Source organism: Aricia agestis, chromosome 2, assembly GCF_905147365.1.
Source record: "Aricia agestis chromosome 2, ilAriAges1.1, whole genome shotgun sequence".
Taxonomy (NCBI): Eukaryota; Metazoa; Arthropoda; class Insecta; order Lepidoptera; family Lycaenidae; genus Aricia; species Aricia agestis.
This window is the reverse complement of record NC_056407.1, coordinates 2,426,788-2,448,086: the sequence shown is the minus strand read 5'-3', so window position 1 is coordinate 2,448,086 and position 21,299 is coordinate 2,426,788. Positions and strand designations below refer to the sequence as shown.

Genomic DNA, 21,299 nt, shown 5'->3' with positions numbered 1-21,299 from the left:
TTTTTAGGGTTCCGTACCCAAGGGTAAAAACGGGACCCTACTACTAAGACTTCGATGTCAGTCCGTCTGTCTGTCCATCCGTCTGTCTGTCTCCAAGCTGTAACTCAAGAACCGCTATAGCTAGACTTCTGAAAATTTCACAGATTGTGTATATCTGTTGCCGCTATAACAACAAATACTAAAAGCAAAATAAAATTAATATTTAAGGGTGGCTCCCGTACAACAAAAGTGATTTTTTCGGCCTTTTTTGCTCTATGTCAGTAATGGCAACAAGTAGGCACATGATATTTTCACGAAGGCCTTTTAGCACGGGGCCGGACTGACGTGGTGGTGGTGGTGACGATTACTGGAAAAGAATACCTACTTACCTACTTACTAATACTACTTTCCTTTGGTATGAATATAGCAAAATTATATTCGTGCGATCAACAAAACAAAAATCAATAAATTACTGTTTTCATGTTTTAATTGCTTAAAAATTCAGACAGGCGGTAAAATATTTTTGTTCTATTCATAGTTTCATGCAGACTCATTGTTATTAAATGGATGTCATATAACGCTGATTTCGTGAAAATATCTATTATAGTTATGACAGACTAGACCTCAGAACAGGAAAATAAGGAGTAGACACAATTAGTTATGACTTAACTATCTAAAAGATGTAACAAAACTAAGTATAATACTCTAGACTCTAGAGTCTAGGGTGTGTACGTGTTCCGTGTAGAGAGTTCACTGGGAAAGTACAGCGCTGAAAGACCTTTTTTTTTTCAATTTTGTATGGGCAAGCGCCCCAGCGTCATAAGTTTCCCCATACAAAAGTAAAAAAAAATTTGGTCTTTCAGCGCTGCTACTTTCACAGTGAACTCTTTACAAGGAACACATACACACCCTAAAGTATTATCACTTCTAAGTTTTGTTACACCTTGTATAGCTGCTTCGTTTCTTACTTTCAGAAAATACGTACAGAAGTCATAAATTTCGAAAAAATGAAATCTGCACTTTGCACTGATAACGTAAATCTGATACTAATATAATACTTGCCTGTAACATTAAAACACTGACCGCGACGGCAATAAGTGTTATGTGGCTCGTACTAATCTGTGTTCTGTTGGCGACCCTGTACTGGTACGGAACCAGGAACCATGGCTACTGGAAGAGCAAGGGGGTGCCGTACGAGAAGCCCCTCCCGTTCTTCGGAAGCAACATCAAGTACATCCTAAACAACGTCAGTTTGACGGAGAGGCTACAGAACTTCTACGAGGCCTACCCGAAGGAGCGATACGTCGGTTTCTACCGCGGCAACGAGCCCGCCGTCCTGCTGCGGGACCCGGAGCTCATCAAGCGCGTCCTGTCGACGGACTTCCGCCAGTTCCACTACCGCGGCATCAACTTGAACGCGGCGCACGTCGAGCCCCTGTTCAAGAATCTGTTCGCGGCGGAGGGCGACGTGTGGAGGCTCACGAGACAGAAGCTGACGCCGGCGTTCACCACCAGCAAGCTGAAGGCGATGTTCCCGCTCATCGTGGAGACGGCCGCCACGCTCGTGAACATCGTCAACCAATCGGAGCAGGACGAGATCGACACCCGAGACCTCATGGCGCGCTACACCATCGACTTCATCGGCTCCTGCGGCTTCGGCATAAACTCCAACTCGTTGAACGACGAGACCTCGGGATTCCGTCAGCTCGGGAAGCGTATAGCTACGATAACAAAACGCGACGCCCTGGTATTCGTTTTGAAACGAACGGCGCCGGATCTGTTCAAACATCTCACTTACCTTGCCCCGGAGATCGAGACTAAGCTGGTGTCGATCGTGAAGCAGATCGTGGAGCAGAGGAATCATAAACCGTCCGGCAGAAACGATTTCATAGATATGATGTTGGAGTTGAAACAGAAGGGGAACATCCGCGGAGAGTCGATCGAGCACCAGAACCCGGACGGGTCCCCGATGATAGTCGAGATCGAGTTTGACGACCTGCTGATGTGCGCTCAAGCGTTCGTTTTCTTTATCGCCGGCTTCGAGACCTCGTCTTCGGCGAGCAGCTACCTTCTTCACAATCTGGCTTACAATCCGGACCACCTGAAACGCTGTCAGGATGAAGTAGATGAGGTTCTGAGTAGATACGATGGCAAACTCTGCTTCGATGCTGTAAAAGAAATGAAATACTTGGAAATGTGCCTCAAGTGAGTGCAGATTTAATTTTTAATATTGATGATAATAATAATAATTAGTGTTATTAAACTAAAAAATAAAAGATTTAATATATTATTTCGTCTGTATTTAATTTTTAATATCTGTTATGAGATAAGATTACACTAATCTCATGTAACAGATATTAAAAATTAAATACCTACAGAGAAATAATTCATCGACAACCTATTATCAGTTGTTGTAAACTGTGGAATTAACTTTATTTCAGGGAAAGTTTACGTATTCTGCCGCCAATTGGATTTCTGATGAGAAAATGCGTCAATCGCTACACATTCCCTGACACAGATCTGACAGTGGAGAAAGACATGGTCATGATGATTCCGACCCAAGGTCTCCATTTCGACCCGCAATATTTTGAGGATCCTCAGGAATTTAAGCCGGAGAGATTCAGTTCAGACGACGTTGATAAAATCAAGAATTACACCTACATGCCGTTCGGTGACGGGCCTCGAGCTTGTATAGGTAATTTACTTTCAGTGATGTCATAAAGAGAAATGATTTTTTTGTGTACCCATTGAATATGCTCGAGAACTACTGGGACCTACCACAATTTATATAGAGTCGACGATTATGACTTGGCTGGCCTAAAATAACGTACCTATTATACCAATGTTAGTCAGTGTATGAGATATAATATGTACCATCGAGGAAGTTGATTCCTATGCAATTGACAGACCAACGTTATTTGTTTGAATACGTCAATTCAATGTTAATTGTGATCTGTCAGCTGGGTTTGACGTAACGCGACCAAACTACGTAGGTCCCCGATTTGCATAGGAATCAACTTCTCTGATAGTACAAGTTTTTTTTTTACTTTTATTTACTTCAATAAAACTATCCTCGAACTTTTTACTTGACTTACGCCAATTGTGCGTAAGTCAAGTAAAAAGGACAAGTACTTATATTATAAAACCTCCATTGTTTTGAGTGTCCATGTGCGGCTTCACAGTATAGCAATATGACTACTATACTGTGGCGGCGTCGATAAAAATTCATGGCTGGATTTCCATGTACATGTTTGAAGGCAGAAAGAGCCCTAACGTCACGACCAAAAGCAGTGATGAACTGACATAATGTGTAATGTTTCAGGGGAGAGGCTGGGTCTGATGCAGTCTCTGGCGGGGGTGGCGACCGTCCTGCGCCACTTCGACGTGTCCCCGGGCCGCAGCTCCGTGCGCCGCCCGCCCATCGACCCCAGCTCCACCATCTTCCAGACCATCCCCGCCCTGCCGCTACACCTCAAACCCAGGGTACACTGATGTCTGAAAAACAGTCCGCACAATCGACCATACTAAGGCTGCGTTTCCACCAGAAATGTGTTGCGAGGAATGTGTTTTTGAGAAACAATAGAAACGCTTCATTGACGACGCGCGACGTGAGCTTGCCATGACATCGCTCAGCGCGGCGATTCTTTTGTATCTTAAAAACACATTCCTCGCAACACATCTCTGGTGGAAACGCAGCCTTACCGCCGTACTCAGAGACATTTAATTATGATTAACCTTCAATTTAATGAACAGTTTAAGAGGTAATGTATAAGGCTTATGTCAAAATTTTAAATTAATCACATTTTAATAATAAATAATGTTCCACTCTGAGTGGGGCAGTTACTAGACGTAGACATTTAGCTAAGGCATCCATTATACGATCATACAAGCGACAATCAATTCCGTCAATCATGAATTATGTTTGACTGATGCAATGGTGACTGATGGACTGATGAATGGTATTAGTCGGTCACTCAATTCTCTTCAGTTTTATGTCAGTCAAAGCCAAAATTTTCAAAGGTATACGTTTAAGTATATTTTTTTCCTATTTTGAAGGATGTAACAACACTGATTCAAAATACGTGACTGATGGTAGCATGAAGCAAAAATCAAGATATCCAGATTTTCGTCAATCAACATCATGCAACCATCAGTCACTGCATTGCACGACAGGTTATGCATCAGTCACAGCCATGACTGTGGTAAAACCATAAAGTTAATATAGTTAGGTATATTAACTTTATGGGTAAAACTGACAGCAAAACCTACCGTGTAATGTTTGCCTTAGACTTGACTTTAATTTAATGAAGAGTTTGACGGAAAATATATAGAGCTTAGGTTGAAATCTTTATTAAATTAAAGTAAGTAAATTATTATTTCATTTCAAGTGTCTCTTAGAGTATGAGTGAGAGCTTGTGGTTGCTACAGGGAATGTGCACAATGAACATTTTACGAATAGGCCTCCAATCTAAAACATTTCTTTATTTCCTGCACGTTCCTTATAAGTGGCAGAGCAAGACCCATTGATGTGGGCAATATAGATCGACTTGGCGGGGGCACTGCCGTGCCCCCAGATTATGCGAGGCCCCCTGATGGATGACGCAATAATCGGAGTGGCTAGAGGCCGCTTGGACCACGAGGCCGTAAGCGGCGGCCGTACGCCACCTCCCTTATATTTGTCACGTCTTACTTGAATGCTCGAAATTGTAAACTATTTTCAACGATAATAATAATTATCATATAATGTATGTATATCACAACTTTTAAAATATTATATCACTCTTTAAAGAAACGACATGATTATTTAACAAAATGTACCACCGAGGAAATCGATTCCTAGGCATTTGACACACTAACGTCATTTAATCGGATCCTGTGATTTCAATGTTATTTATTGTGATCTGATGGCTGGGGTCTGGGTTTGACGTAATGCGACCAAACTACTTATAATAGGTCCCCAACTCCCCACTCCCCATCTACCTAGGATCAACTTCTCTGACAGTACGTTTCATTATAAATATTCTACTTCGGTGCTCGACATTATTGGAAATCAAACAAAAAGATACATCGTTAATCGTTATATTTAATAGACACTGATTAATCAGTGTCTATTAAATACTTTGAAAAAATTGGATTTTCCGTTATCAATTCATGTATTCATTTAAAACTGAGAAATCTTAAATCTTAATCTAAGTGTGAAATAGATAAAGTTGTGATGATGCGCTTTAGGGATTCTGGAAGCAGTTTTATGTTCTACTAATCCATCCTTTATGGCTGATAATGCCACTAGGTACTAGGCAGGTAGCAAAACCTGAACCTAATGCCACTCTAGGTTGCATACGAGTCTGTTGCAACCTATTTGCAGTTTAATTACAGCTTTAACTTAAGTTAACATGATACTTTTTTACGAGAAAATATTGTATTAAAAAATATATAAAACAATCCTAATCTATCTTATTCCTATGTTTGAGTGACAGTGGTAGTCCCCCCAGGATGTTCTGTGCAATGATGGAGTTCTTGTCGATGGTTGGCTTCTCTACCGTGCTTTTGGAAGGCGACAACGTGAATTTGCTCAAAATAGACGCCACTGCTGCTACCGACTGGAGCAGACCTAATCTTTCTCCTGAAAATAAGTATTACGTTATTTAATTTGCAGTCATGCCATTATTAAACCGATATTTTATAAACAGTAAAAATACAAGCCCCGGGTGGGGATTTGCTCAGAAGCATTTGTTCAAATCTGCTATTGTGTTTAACACGTTCCCAGCGGCACAGATATATCTGTACCATCTGTACTTTCCATTACTGCGTTACAGGTCGTTTTAAACCTTGTCCTATACCAGAGATTGTGGCGGCACGAGGCATATTAAACCCCACCGCCCGTAGGAGACCAAAATCCTTTTTTTGGCGCCAAATAAGACAAAGTGTGCGGCTTTTGTCGTGATTATTATTAACAATGAGTTTATTAACCTAAATCTACCGCCGCCCGTGGTTAGATTAGTGAGTTTAGATTCTATGGGTAAAATAAAATGTGGGGTCTGATGTACCCCATACCACACTGAACAATAGCAGTTTTTCATATAATTTAGTGATGGGAAAAGAAATATCGATTTTATTTAATTGTATTTATTTATCAAACTTATGGATGTTTTTCATTAAAACAGGCCAAACAATAATATTTTTTGCAACCAGTGCATTCTGTGAGAATTTTCTTTACTTTTTTGTCGGCCTCACGACTTGTTAAGAAGGTGCGGAGTTTTTCGTAACATCCTACACATCTCCTCTTCTTTGATCCCTTTTCGAGATGATGTGCCTTGTTTGTAGTGGGTTCTGAAAAGTAAGGTCGAGCTGAGTAAATTAGGGTAAGAGTTAGATAGACTCGGGTAGAGTTGGGTAAAGTTGGTTAGAGTAGAGAAGAGTTGTGTTAAGTTGGTTAGAGTAGGGAAGAGTAGGGTTGACTTGGGCAAGAGTTAAATTTTGATGTGACTGACCTGTTTTTGAAATATCTTCCTATATCCTGATTTTGACTCAGATTTACCAGTTTCACCACCCGGTTTTTCTTCATCTTCCTCCTTGATTAAATTTTTTCGGCAACGTTTCGACATAATCGGCAGCAGTCGTACTTCGTCGCGTGCTCAGTCTCGAATGCGTTGCACAACACTAACCGCGTGAAGCTAGCTTAGGGTGCGGTACGAGGTGCGCGGGGGTACGAGGTGTTCGCAACCTCGTTCCGCACTGTGTTAGAATTTTTATTTGTTAACCCGGTATTAAGGTCGGTATACCATTGAACTAGGAATCAATAGCACATCTCAGATATATAGTTATCACTTTCCTACACTGAACCAGATGGAAGTTATGCCTCCCGCACGACAGAGAAGTTTAAGTTTTTTCCTACCGCTATAACGACGAGACGCGGACAGGGTGTTTCAAGCCCTGTTTCGCACCTAACGTGTTAAGGGTGAAGCCAAATGAGCGTGATTTATTGAGTCTTAAGACTGGTGTGTCTCAGAAATTTCGGTGGCAAATATATTATTTTTCATAGTAAAAATGTCTCGCAATCTTACGCTCGTGTGAATAAAGTAGTAATTTCCTATAAAACAGAATGCAGCAGAATTTCTGCCAACCGAAATTCTGCGACTCGCACCTCAGAAAATTACGCATACTTAGGCATAGTGCAAATGGCAGTAACAAAAACAATTTACCAATGCAGGCCCTGGGTCCAGCTCCGAAGGGCATGTAGAGATCTTTTTCAAACTTGCTACCGCTGTCTGCGAATCTTTCTGGCCAGAACTCAGATGGTCTTTCAAAGTATTGCGCGTCTTTATGTAGGGCATCAATAGATATAATGATCAGCAAAGGCACTCTGGTTTCAATGAAACCAGGCCAGTTACGCAGGAGTAATTTTATAGTGCCCAAGTGTGTGCGCAATACACAAGAGCACTCTGGTTATTATGCAGGAGTTATATTATAGTGCCCAAGTGTGTGCGCAATATACAAGAGCACTCTGGTTTCAATGAAACCAGGCAAGTTAAGCAGAAGTAATTTTATAGTGCCAAAGTGTGTCCGCAATACACAAGAGCACTCTGGCGCGCGTCGCGTCGTGGCCGTTTCACTATGACCACAACGCGTTGTGAGCCATTTTATCGCTCACTGAGCGTTTTCGGTTTTTTAGCGTAACATATATACAGACGAACATATAACTTCCTCCCTTTTGGAAGTCGGTTAGAAACTAAGGAAATGTAACTCCCATATACATCAACCATTTTGAATTTGGTTCCTTTTCGCGCACTAAAATATGGCAATAGCAACGAAACAGTGACACTCACGAAATAAAGCCGTTGACATTGATTGTCAGTTCTATATTAATGGCGCCTTCTCACGGCGGCTCGAGCCATGCGCCGTGTTAAGGGGTGGCTCGGGCTGGCTCGAGCAGGCGCGTTTAATATCACGCGCCAGCTCGAGCCACGCGCCCTAAGGAAGTGGTGGACCAATACACGCCATAGGAATTTAGTCCCAGCCCCCAGGGTATCCCACCATGGGACTTAAATCCCTCTAGCGTGATAACTTTACAACACCAAGAATGAGTGGAAGTGAAAGAAATTCATGTTAGTTAATCACCTATACTAAAAATCTTCGTGCTAGCTATAGCGCGATGTAGCCGCCAAGCAGCGGCATCTGTTATCAAAATAAAGGAATTAAACTTAATATAATAAAATTAGCAGCATAGATTGAAATACAACCTAGTTGCCTAGTGAATAAAGTTGCATTTCATTATCACACGCCGTGAGAAGCCAGCTTAACACAAAATTGTGTACCGAATACATGCATAAAGTATGTATGTATTCGGGTCACATTTTGTAGACTCGTGGACGAATTTGACACAGTTACTCTTCCTTAATAATAAAATGGCCAAGCCACCCATTTTGACTAATGTGTAGTTTTTAGATTGGCTGACACATTATTCATTATACTTACCAAGTATTTTGCCGTGACGTGTAAAATTAAGGTTTTTAGATTTAAGGCTGACTATGTAAGGTTAGAAACTTGACATGAGATCTCACCTCTTTTTGACATCATGAACTATATTAAATATGTTCTCGTCTTGGCAATATTTTTACATGAAAGGAGGGATTTAATTTCTTTTTGTAAGTTTTACCACACACGTTTTTATGAAATTAAGGGGCAAACGAGCCTGTGAACTCGCAATATTAGAAAAGTTGCTACTTGCAAGTGCTTTGCCAGCCTTTAAGAGGGGATCGGTTCTATAAAATAAGGTTACAAACGAGCAAACAGGTCACCGAGTTGCCAGCCTTTTAGACAGAAAAGGCTTAATTGAGGGAAAAGGGGTATCCCTATTCCCCTGTTCTCTGCGGGGCTAAGATGGTCACATTTAGCAATTCCTCTCAATCAATTCAGCAAATGAATTGTCAAAACTGTCAAACTGACAAATGTCAAATCAGTACAAAAATACAGAAATGAATATTGCAAGCAGAGTTGCATTTTGCGATTTTAGAAAAATGGTTCGTATTATGATTCATATCATGATTCTTCAAAGCGACCATTTTAGCCCCGCTGTTCCTCTTTTATGAAATTAGGAGGCAAACAAGCAAACCGGTCACCTGACGGAAAATAACTGCCGTCGCCCATGTTACGACACTGTAACATGGTAACATCAGAAGAGTTGTAAGTGCGTTTCCGGCCTTTTCATGAAGGAATAGGCTAATGGAATAAGTAGTAGAGAATAGAGATAGGGTGCAGTTGGGCCTCCGCTAAACTGACTCACTAGACGAAACAGCGCAATCGCTGTTTCACGCCGGTTTTATGTGAGTCGGTCTCTCAAGGGCCAAGGCTAAAGAAGTGGCCCATTTAGACGGGCCGTGCCGGGGCTCAGCGTGCCGGGGCTCATCGCAAAAATCCGCCTCCATACAATTTGTATGGAAGCGGACGCGCGTATCACACACTGTGTCGGGGCGCAGCGGATTTCCGTCAATGCGACAAGGCCCGGCAAGGCCCGATAAACCCGCGGCTGCGCCCCGGCAATTACAGTGTGACCACACTTCACATAGATTTCCACTTTTTGGTAGATTTGAGGTCAAATAAATGACGATTTTGTAGTCCAATTTTTTTTGTAAATTTTAATAGAAGATCGATATTATATACTTAACAAATATTATAAAAAAATAAAATGCATAATGAAGACAGTCCATATAAACATTTTAGTTTTATTTTAGTTTCAACCACGTAGAATACATTGATTAATAAAGGTAGATTTTCGGTAGAATCTAAAACACGGTCTAGTAGATTTTATTAGAATATAGCAACGTTTTTGATATATCGAGTCACGAGTGATTTAAGAGTGCTCACACTGGAGCTATCCAAAGTACTCAAAATCCGTCAATGCGATGCGGCCCGGCCCGGCCCGGCAAGCCCCGGCACGCGCCAACAAAGTGAGCACGAACCTTAACACGTATTTTTAGAGTTCCCACAGGACCCTATTAATAAGACTGTAACTCAAGAACGGTAATGACTAGAGAATTTAAATTTTGACAGATTATGTAATTATGTATACAATGTTGCCGCTATAACAACAAATACTAAAAATAAAATAAAATAAATATTTTATTTTATTTTTAGTATTTGTTGGCTCCCAAGCCTCCCATACAGCAAACGTGATTTTTGGCCTTTTTTAGGGTTCCGTAGTCAACAAGAAACCCTTATAGTTAGTTTCGGTCTGTCCGTCTGTCCGTCTGTCTGTCTGTCTGTCCGCGGTTTTGCTCAGAGACTATAATAGCTCCCACGCCGGTTTCGGTGACGGTGGCCGGTTTCATTAAAACCAGGCCAGCTACGCAGGAGTAATTTTTTAGTGCCCAAGTGTGTGCGCAGTACACAAGAGCACTCTCTATTCCTTTACTCTCATAACCCAGTGGGACGGAAGACCGACACGACTGGCGAGAGATCAGGCGCAGGACCGACTTTTTACATGCCCATCCGACGCATGGATCATCTTACTTGTCAGACAATCAGGTGATCAGCCTGCATTGTCGTAACCAAACTTGAAAATAACATGTTTCCAACGCGGGAATCGAACCCACGACCTCCGAGTCAAGAGCCGCGCTCTATATCACTAGACCTACAAAGACCTACAAAGCTGTAATTTGGCATGAATGCACGTAGACAAAATGGTACCTACATAAAATCTTAATTTTTTTATGGTACCTTCCCACACACAAGCGGAGATGAATTTTTTTTCGCGTCCACCCCATCGTTGGATAGGTTTTAAAAAATAATATGAGTATTCATAGATTATTTTCCAAATTAAGGATCTGTTTGAGAAATATTAAGTTTTAAAGTGGAAAAAATCGTTCAGTCCAGTGTCCCCTCTTCTACTTACCAGCTAAACGGTTGCTTCTGGAAATGTGAAAAAATTCACGGGAGTAGAAAATATGCTGAATTTAAAAGGAAAACTATCACGGCTAAGAAGACTTCATAAGTTATTGAATAATAGTCGATCAACTAAAGAAAATGTATTCGGCGATGTACTTATAAAGGAACTTTTCAAATTCCTTTGAAGCTAACTGAGATGATGTTGTTAGTAGTGTAAAATACATTATAAATATACTCGTATATTCATTGACCATACAAAAATGTTTAAAAACTAGCTAGCTTAGTAAGTAAGTAAGTAGTAACCTACTAGGAACACTATATTGCGCGTGGCCCGACACGCACTTGGCCGGTTTTTATGCATTTCGGTGACCAAATAGTCACAAGAAGTATTTTATACTATTTTTAATTTTGTATATCTAGCACGAGGTGATAAGATAGGTTAGTGTTGGGTTTGACAATTTTTTTTGTTGTTTCTGTAATTTTTTCTAATATTTATATGAAATATATATACCACATTTCAGCTTTCTAAGACTTCAGGAAGTAAGTATATAATATATAACTATAACTATTTTGATGATCGGTGAGTCAGTGACAAAATTGTGGGTTTTTGGACACCTATAAAATTTAAAGTATAATAGCTACGATATATAAAATAAACATACATAAACAATACTATAATTATTATAAGTACTTATTGGCTTAGTCTTTACTCAAACGCGAATTCCATCTAACTACTTATAATTATTTTGCTGGTTGCATTTGGCTAATAAGGGTTGATTCAGATTTCAGACTGCAACGCGACGTGTGGCTATGCATTTCTAAATTAAGTAGCTATGGAATTGACAGATTCGCAAGACGTCTCACGCAACTGATATTTGATACAAATTTATGCTGCGCCGCGCCTCGCCTCGTCTCGTCGCGTTGCGGTCTGAATCAACCCGAAAAATAATTGTCTTTCTTAATTATTAAACGTTTAATTTCAGGCTTCAGTCTCGGAGATTTGATTTATATGGCCTCGAAAACCAAGCGGCATGCGGTGTACTTACTAGATGCAGAAAAATATTGTCCAGCGTTTATCAGCCCTAGCGCAATCCGAAAGTATTTACAATGATCGTGGTGATCGATATACGATTGATAAAGTTCAGTACAAAATATAAGGTACACTTGTCCGTAATGTACTTACTTGGGAAGCACGCAAAAGTTTCTGTCAGTTTCTCAAAGAAATGTTGTGGGCTCATTCGTCTTTTCGCTAAATACGTAAATCGTGCGAGTGATGAAGTTTACACCTTAGGGCCCTTCCACACGACGTTTTTTTACGCTCGTTTGTATCGATACAAACGCAAGTTGAACGCTCAGCAAACGGAAGGAAGCTGACACGTTTTAAACTTTATATTTGCCAAAACGCGATGAAAACACGCAGAAGACGAGCTCATCAGAAACGCGCGGTGTCAGTGCGCAATAAACACGTCGCGTGGAAAGGCCCTTAGAGCCCTACTAACGCTTGTTAAACGCATTTGCAACGCGCGACTGTAGCGATGCAAACTCATAATAATTGTAGCGATGTAAACGCACGATTGTAGCGATACAAACGCGCGACGGTAGCGAATAAGGGGAGGGTATTTCAGGAAGTACCCTAACAGTTTTGATGATCGGTTAGTCAGTGACAAAATTGTGGTGTTTTGGACACCTATAAAATCTAAAGTATAATAGCTACGATATTCTAACTTTGCGCATTTAATTATAATACTCATGTCACTATATCCTAAAAATTTGAACTATCTGGCATTATCCAAACCAAAGTTACGAGGGTTAAAAAATACGATGAAACGTTTCCAAAAAAAGTAGGTAGTGCCCTTGCGCTTCGCTTGGCTCGTCTTGGCGGGGGCACTACCGTTTCCCCAGATGTAGAGCAACCAATATTTTAAATTTTGAAATAACGAATATAGGTTTAGATTTTAGCCCCGTGTGGTACACGACTCAGTGATAAATCACTTCTTAATCAGATCAGCGATGAATTTAATTAATTATTATTTGTTTTTAAGAAGTTTTAAGATATTTATCTTATCGTCCACACTATATATAACAATTTGCGAATATCTTAATAATTTCAAAGTTTAATTCGCTCGGGTACAACGAGTGCAAGGATACAAAATGATGTTCATTATTTTATGCGCAGTAATATTCGTAGTTTTATACTTTTACGGAACTAGAAACCATGACTACTGGAAAAAGAAAGGAGTCATATACGAAGAGCCCATACCCCTCTTCGGCAGCAACCTCAAATTCGCCCTCGAGGGGTGCAGTTTCACGGAGCGCTTTATAAATTTCCACCACCGCTACCCCAAGGAGAAGTACGTCGGCTACTTCCAAGGTAACGACCCCATGCTGCTGCTGAGGGACCCGGAGATGATCAAGCTCGTTCTGGTCACCGACTCGCGCCACTTCCACCACAGGGGGCTCCGGCCGCACGCGGAAATCACCGAGCCCCTGATGAAAAACCTGTTCATAGCCGACGGGGATCTGTGGAAGCTGAGCCGCGTCAAGATGACCCCCGCGTTCACCACGAACAAGCTCAAAGCCATGTTCCCGACGATAGTTGTCCAAGCGGAGAAACTCATCGGCGTAGTCGACGACAGCATCGAAAGGGGTTGTAGGGAAATAGACGTTCGCGAGCTGATGGCCCGATACACCACCGATTTCATCGGCGTCTGCGGGTTCGGAATCAACGTCGACTCGCTGCAGGAAGACGCCAACGAGTTCCGGAAGCTCGGCAAGCGGATATTCACAAGAAAACTGAGAGATATCATTATCGGCGTATTGAAAGTCACATCTCCGACGCTTTTCAAGCAGCTGCACATTATGGCTCCCGATATCACCATCCCTACGGTCAGTTTGGTCAAGTCTATTATGAAGCAGAGAAATTATGTTCCTTCGGGGAGAAACGACTTCGTCGATTTTATGTTGGAGGTGAGACAGAAGGGAGACATCATTGGGGAATCGGTCGAGGAATTCAACGAGGATGGGACCCCTAAAATTGTGCGACTAGAAGTCGACGACGAACTGATAACGGCGCAGGTGTTTGCGTTTTTCGCGGCCGGATTTGAGACGTCCTCTTCCACAAGCAGCTTCCTTCTTCACTTGCTAGCTTATCACCCGGAGGAGCAGGCCAAATGTCAAAAGGAGGTCGACGATGTCCTGCAAAAATACGACGGAAAACTCTGCTACGATGCCGTTAAGGACATGAAATATTTAGAAATGGCATTTAAGTAAGTTTTTGTTGTCATAATACGTCAAGTATGTCGTTTACAGCCTTTCACATTTCTTCAGCAGATACCGAATCATATTTGAGTTGAACGTTTAGTCTAGAAGAAATTAATTGACGTTGATCAAACTTACCACTATTTTATTTTCAGAGAGAGTATGCGGATATTCCCACCGATTGGCTTCATTACAAGAAAATGTACAAAGAATTACACCTTCCCTGGTACAGGTCTCACACTCGAGAAGGGGACCGGTGTGTTCATTTCCACCCAGGCTTTACAAAACGATGAACAGTACTTCAAGAGTCCAGAAGAGTTCATGCCGGAGAGGTTCCGTCCTGAAAACTCTCCTACTATCGAGAAGTTCTCATTCCTACCATTTGGCGACGGTCCCCGAGCTTGTATAGGTAACTTGTTTCTAATTATTCTATTATTTGGCTTATTTACTTAATAGTCAGACGTCATTGCTGTTTGTTTTTCTTTAGAGATGCTGAGTAAATAATTTTATATAATTCAAAGGTCTTACTGACTGACTGACTGACATGATAGTGATCTATCAACGCACAGCCCAAACCACTAGACGGATCGGGCTGAAATTTGGCATGCAGGTAGATATTATGATATAGGCATCCGCTAAGAAAGGATTTTGATCAATCCTATCCCCAAGGGGTTAAAATAGGGGATGAAAGTTTGTATGAAACTTTGTCAATTTTAAACCAATTGGGCTAAAACTTTTTATACATAAAGCTTCTTTGACGTAGGCATTCCCTAAGAAAGTATTTTAAGAAATTCCACCCCCAAGGGGATAAAGTAGGGAATAAAAGATTGTATTTAATAATACTTCTTAACGCGAGCGAAGCCGCGGGCAAAAGCTATATAGTTGATCTCAAAAATCTACTGGGACAAATCTGCTCTGAAACCTTTTATTCACGAACATAATATTGCTGTTTCGCGTTATTAAATTACGTAGTTATTATACGTACTTAGTTGATGGACGATAGCAATATCTTAATATTATACTTCGTAACCGGACTATATCAGTTGAATTTTCCGGTACATGGGTTTTCTATTATTATATTATCCTAGGTCAGGTCATTTTAAGGCCGGCCGCAAATTGTCCGAAATTTCTGATCAGAAACATATGAACTGCCATCCGATCGAGTACTCTGGTGTTTCGTCCCAACCAACGTTTTTGGGCCCAGTGGGCCCAATCACCAGATATGAATTTTTAACATTTTTTTAGTCCCAAGTAATTATTTTTTATGACTTTTGGGCTTATGTCCGTAGGGCTAGCAAAAAAGTTGTAGATTTGAATAAAAAAAGCATTTATTATACACTGAATGAATATCTATACATTTAATAAAACTGTAGAAATGACAATTCTGTACATTAAAGATATCCAAAAAATAATAAGCGGGGGCTGTTACTACATCGCTATAGAAGGCAAAACTGTGGTTAGTTTTTTGCCTGTCTGTCTGTATGTTTGTTCCACCATCACACGAAAACTACTGATCCGATGTGAATACGGTTTTTGCAGATGTATATATGCCTTATTCAAACTTAGCATCTGCGCCGCCCCAATCCCCAATTAAAAGTGAAATTAATCTAACCAAAACTAAACATACAGATTTTGAGTGTCGTTTGATTAACATAAGGCTTTGCCCCCGGCCGGTACTTGGGGGGCTGCGCCCCCCCAAAACCCGGGTAATGTTGCTAAACAAAATGTGTTGCGTAGTTAGTGTTGAGTTTTACTCCTTCTTTAGAATCAAAGTAAGTTATTTATTAAAAGTGAAATTAATCTAACCAAAACTAAACATGCAGATTTTGCGTGTCGTTTGATTAATATGCGGGAGGCTTTGCCTCTGCCCTTACTTGGGGGGGCTGCGCCCCCCCAAACCCCCCCATCCTGGTAATGTTGCTTAGCAAAATGGTGTTGCGTCGTTAGTGTTGAGTTTTACTTCTCCTTCTTTAGAATCAAAGTAAGTTATTTATAAAAAGTGAAATTAATCTAACCAAAACTAAACATGCAGATTTTGCGTGTCGTTTCATTAATATGTGGGAGGCTTTGCCCCTGTCCCTACTTCCCCCCCCCCCCCCCCCTCCTGGTTATGTTGCTAAGCAAAATGGTGTTGCGTAGTTAGTGTTGAGTTTTACTCCTTCTTTAGAATCAAAGTAAGTTATTTATTAAAAGTGAAATTAATCTAACCAAAACTAAACCTGCAGATTTAGCGTGTAGTTTGTTTAACATGCGGGAGGCTTTGCCCCTGCCCCTACTTGAGGGGGCTGCGCCCCCCCAAACCCCCCCCCCCCCCCCCCCCCCACCTGGTAATGTTGCCAAGCAAAATGGTGTTGCGTCGTTAGTGTTGAGTTTTACTCCTTCTTTAGAATCAAAATAAGTTATTTATTAAAAGTGAAATTAATCAAACCAAAACTAAACATGCAGATTTTGCGTGTCGTTTGATTAATATGCGGGAGGCTTTGCCCCTGTCCTTACTTGGGGGGGCTGCGCCTCCCCAAACCCCCCAATTCCACTGAGAGACATCCAATAAACGCTCGCCGCGCTAGGCATTAACCAATGACCGCACGGTAAAGTTCCCGAATCCGTGTCGAATGGGTATCGTGAATCGCCCTGCTGATGATCTAAAATCTACGTCATTTCAGGTGAGAGGATGGGTCAGATGCAGGCGCTGGCGGGCGTAGCGACGGTGCTCAGCCGGTTCACAGTCACGCCGTCGCCGCGGACCGTGCGCACGCCGAGAATAGACCCCACTTCGGCCGTCGTCTCCAGTGTCACTGAGGGCTTGCCCTTACTGCTGAGACGGAGAGCACGTTGAATCGATCTACGATTCGTAAGAATACTTAGTTTAACTAGGTATGTAACTTATGGCGAGAAGGGACTAAGTATTACTAAAAAGTGATCACGTAATTTAGGTACGTTCCCTTTCTAAAGTGTTACTTTATAACTATAATCTTTTTATAGTTATAAAGTAACACTTTAAGTATAAAATAAACTTGTTGTCTGGTTATCATAACACAAGACCTAATATTATATGGTTACTAAGCATAGAATGTGTGATAGGTATATTTAGTTTGATTTAATAAATTGAATTAGATACTAAGATTTAATAAATAAAACAATAAAAATGTCCGCATTTTTTTTCGATTTTTGTTATGCCCGATTTAGCGTTTGCTATATACATTTAGGTACTTATTTCGCGGAATATTGCAAAAAATAATAAGGAACTAAATTTTAATCTATGGATTTCCGCAAAGTAACGCCTGATTCCATTAATTATTTACTTAGGCCCTAATAATTGCTATCGAAATGCACAGCTATTAATGTATTCATTACTAATCAATTGTAATGATTGCTAATAACTTACATTAGGGAAACTCAACGCAAACATCATAACTTGTCATACAGATGTCGACTGCTCCTAGGTAGACTATCGTAACATCAAAAAGACAACTTTACAGGAGGAGCGTTTGAAGTTGCAAATTTGAACCACGACTTCATTTTTCAGCCGATTGTTATGTAATTTGGCATGAGCAACAACAATAGTGTTAGGTATTAACATATGTAATAAAATACTATATTATATGTTTGGTTGTAAATGGGAGTACCTCAACATCTTGTGACCTTAATCGCGAATCTATATCAGGATGGCGACTCTATGGTGAAATTCAATTTAGGTTGAAATCTTCATTAAATTAAAGTACTTAAGTAAATTATTATTTCATTTCAAGTGTCTCTGAGAGTATGAGTAGCAGGCTTGCGGTTGCTACAGGGAATGTGCACAATGAACATTTTACGAATAGGCCTCCAATCTAAAACATTTTTTTATTTCCTGCAAGTTCCTTATCAGTGGCAGAGCGAGACCCTTTGATGTGGGCAATATTATGCGAGGCCCCCTGATGGATGACGCAATAATCGGAGTGGCGGTATAAATGGTGGTATAAATATTCTACTTCGGTGCTCGTAATTTATTGGAAATCAAACAAAAATATACATCGTTAATCGTTATACTTAATAGACACTGATTAATTGAATACTTTGAAAAAATTGGATTTTCCGTTACAAATTCATGTATTCATTTAAAACTGAGAAATCTTAATCTTAGGTTGGTATAAATAGTCAGTATTTAAGATGCGACCCGGTCTCAAGACGCGGTTCGGCTCTGTGATTGGTCCAAATTTTGACAGCCAACCAATCACAGAGCCTGAACCGTGTCTTGAGACGTAGGTGCATCTTGAGTATTGACTATTTATACCAGCCTAAGTGTGAAATAGATTATAAAGTTATGATGATGCGCTTTAGGGATTCTGGAAGCAGTTTTAAGTTCTACTAATCCATCCTTTATGGCTGAAAATGCCACTAGGTACTAGGCAGGTAGCAAAACCTGAACCTAATGCCACTCTAGGTTGGATACGAGTCTGTTGCAACCTATTTGCAGTTTAATTACAGTTTTAACTTAAGTTAACATGATACTTTTTTACGAGAAAATATTGTATTAAAAAATATATAAAACAATCCTAATCTATCTTATTCCTATGTTTGAGTGACAGTGGTAGTCCCCCCAGGATGTTCTGTGCAATGATGGAGTTCTTGTCGATGGTTGGCTTCTCTACCGTGCTTTTGGAAGGTGACAACGTGAATTTGCTCAAAATAGACGCCACTGCTGCTATCGACTGGAGCACACCTAATCTTTCTCCTGAAAATAAGTATTACGTTATGTAATTTGCAGTCATGCCATTATTAAACCGATATCTTATAAACAGTAAAAATACAAGCCCAGGGTGGGGATTTGCTCAGAAGCATTTGTTCAAGTCTGCTATTGTGTTTAAGGGTGAAGCCAAATGAGCGTAATTTATTGAGTCTTAAGACTGGTGTGTCTCAGAAATTTCGGTGGCAAATATATTATTTTTAATAGTAAAAATATCTCGCAATCTTACGCTCGTGTGAATAAAGTAGTAATTTCCTATGAAACAGAATGCAGCAGAATTTCTGCCAACCGAAATTCTGCGACTCGCACCTCAGAAAATTACGCATACTTAGGCATAGTGCAAATGGCAGTAACAAAAACAATTTACCAATGCAGGCCCTGGGTCCAGCTCCGAAGGGCATGTAGAGATCTTTTTCAAACTTGCTACCGCTGTCTGCGAATCTTTCTGGCCAGAACTCAGATGGTCTTTCAAAGTATTGCTCGTCTTTATGTAGGGCATCAATAGATATCATGATCAGCACGTTTTCGTCAATCGTTACATTTGTCTCCGGGAAAGTATACTTGGTAACATTTCTCCTCGCTAAAAATCCAGGAGAAGGAAGTAGCCGCATTGCCTCCCTGAAATAAAAGAAAGTAGGTATTTTTTAATGAAATAAGGGGCAAACGAGCAAACGGGTCACCCGATGGAAAGCAACTTCCGTCGCCCATGGACACTCGCAACATCAGAAGAGCTGCAGGTGCGTTGACGGCCTTTTAAGAAGGAATAGGGTAAAAGGGTAGGAGATTGGGCCTCCGGTAAACTCACCCACTCGGAGAAACATAGCGCAAGCACTATTTCATGCCGGTTTTCTGTGACCCCGTAGTATTTCTCCGATCGAGCCGGCCCATTCGTGCCGAAGCATGGGTCTCCCACGTTTAGGTATTGTTAGTTTCAGTAATTCGTTACTTTTAAAAAATAATACAAGGAGTAATATAATCTTGCTAAATTGCAAATCTCGCTTGCGTTATTAGCCTCGAGCTAAATTAATATTATCAGTAGTAAGTACGTAAAATTATTGTTTAGTAAGCTCCTTGTCAGTCGGATCATGTACAACTTCTAAGTAAACCTGAACATAATCTAGTAGCCATACTTACTTTAAACACATTTCCAAGTACTTCATTTCTTTCAAACCGTCATAAGATAGTTTACCATCGTTTGCTTTTAAAACTTCATCTATCTCCCTCTGACACCGGGCCTGCTTTTCCGGGTGATAGGCGAGGGTGTGCATCAGGAAGCTGCTCACATGCGATGAGGTCTCGTACCCGGCGGCGAACAGCACGAACACTTGAGCGGCGATCAGGGAGTCGTCCACCTTCAACTCGACCCGAGCAGGTGAACCGTCGGCGTTCGTCTCGCTCAAAGAGTCTCCGACGATCACCTCCTTCTGTCTCAATTCCAGCAGCAGGTCTATAAAATCGTTTCTTCCGGAGGGCTTGTATTTTCTTTGCGCCATACACTGCGTGGCGAGGGACGTGGTCGTCCTTTCGATTTCTGGAGGAACGAAATTGAGGCTCGTAGATAAGGCCGGGAACATTCTCTTGACCAGGGAGACGAGAAGGTCCCTCTTGGTCACCGCGAATATTCTTTTGCTGAGCTTTCTGACTTCGGAGTTCTCGGCGTTCAGGGCCTCCGATTCTATTCCGAAGCCGACGGCCCCGATGACGTCGGTGGTGTACCTGGCGGCGAGGTCGCGAACGTCCACCTCGTCGCGCGTGCGGGCCAACTCCTCGGCGATGACCGTCAGTCTCTCTGCTCGCTCGGCGATCAGCGCGAACATCGCCTTCAGCTTGCCGCTGCTGAACATGGGCGTCATCTTCTGCCTCAGCAGTTTCCAAATATCGCCGTCGGCGAAGAATAAATTTCTCATCAGCGGCTCCACGTTGTCCCGATCGGGGTGGAATCCTCGGTAGTGGAAACTTTTAAAATCGTCCTGCAGGACGCGCTTGATCATCTCCGGATCTCGCAGCAGCAGGGCCGGGTCGCTCCCCTCGTAGAATCCGACGTACTTCTCGTGCGGGTAGCTCCTGTACAAGTGCGAGAAGCGCTCCGAGACGCTCACTCCGTCCATTACATGCTTGATGTTGCTGCCGAAGAGGAACATCGGCTCCTCGTAGGGTACCCCCTTCTTCTTCCAGTAGTCATGATTCCTGATGCCGTAGAAGTAGAACGCGACGAGCAACACGACTATTATTATTACCAGCAGCATATTTGGCGCGATTCAAGTAATAAAAGAGTATAGAGCGAGCCTAATCAAAGTAAAAAATAGCAATCAATAATTTAATTGTGATAACAATTAATATTTGATAACAAGAGCATCAGTACTACGATTCGATTGATACTTACATTATAATATAATTAGCGCTGCTGGTTTCATATTATGCCTAAAATCTTTGAATTTCATTTGTTATCAGA

The 21,299-nt window shown here is 41.3% G+C and overlaps 4 protein-coding genes across 4 annotated transcripts; 2 read left to right on the top strand and 2 right to left on the bottom strand.

Moving 5' to 3' along the window:
- The first annotated feature begins 1,081 nt into the window (after positions 1–1,081).
- LOC121735452 (cytochrome P450 6B2-like) lies at positions 1,082–3,483 on the top strand. Its single transcript, XM_042126287.1, has 3 exons — positions 1,082–2,184; positions 2,421–2,674; positions 3,302–3,483. The coding sequence occupies exons 1-3, from the start codon at positions 1,082–1,084 to the stop codon at positions 3,469–3,471; spliced, it is 1,527 nt and encodes a 508-aa protein (XP_041982221.1). The 3' UTR covers positions 3,472–3,483.
- A 1,858-nt stretch (positions 3,484–5,341) lies between these two features.
- Positions 5,342–8,084, bottom strand: LOC121736117 (cytochrome P450 6d1-like). Its single transcript, XM_042127176.1, has 3 exons — positions 8,050–8,084; positions 7,182–7,342; positions 5,342–5,602 (listed from the first exon to the last, which is right to left on the bottom strand). Exons 1-3 carry the CDS (start codon positions 8,082–8,084, stop codon positions 5,424–5,426), a joined length of 375 nt encoding a protein of 124 aa, XP_041983110.1. The 3' UTR covers positions 5,342–5,423.
- A 4,933-nt stretch (positions 8,085–13,017) lies between these two features.
- LOC121736107 (cytochrome P450 9e2-like) lies at positions 13,018–14,574 on the top strand. Its single transcript, XM_042127167.1, has 2 exons — positions 13,018–14,129; positions 14,277–14,574. Exons 1-2 carry the CDS (start codon positions 13,018–13,020, stop codon positions 14,572–14,574), a joined length of 1,410 nt encoding a protein of 469 aa, XP_041983101.1.
- A 4,082-nt stretch (positions 14,575–18,656) lies between these two features.
- On the bottom strand, positions 18,657–21,093 carry LOC121735442 (cytochrome P450 6B6-like). Its single transcript, XM_042126278.1, has 3 exons — positions 19,982–21,093; positions 19,215–19,465; positions 18,657–18,835 (listed from the first exon to the last, which is right to left on the bottom strand). The coding sequence occupies exons 1-3, from the start codon at positions 21,091–21,093 to the stop codon at positions 18,657–18,659; spliced, it is 1,542 nt and encodes a 513-aa protein (XP_041982212.1).
- Positions 21,094–21,299: the final 206 nt, after the last annotated feature.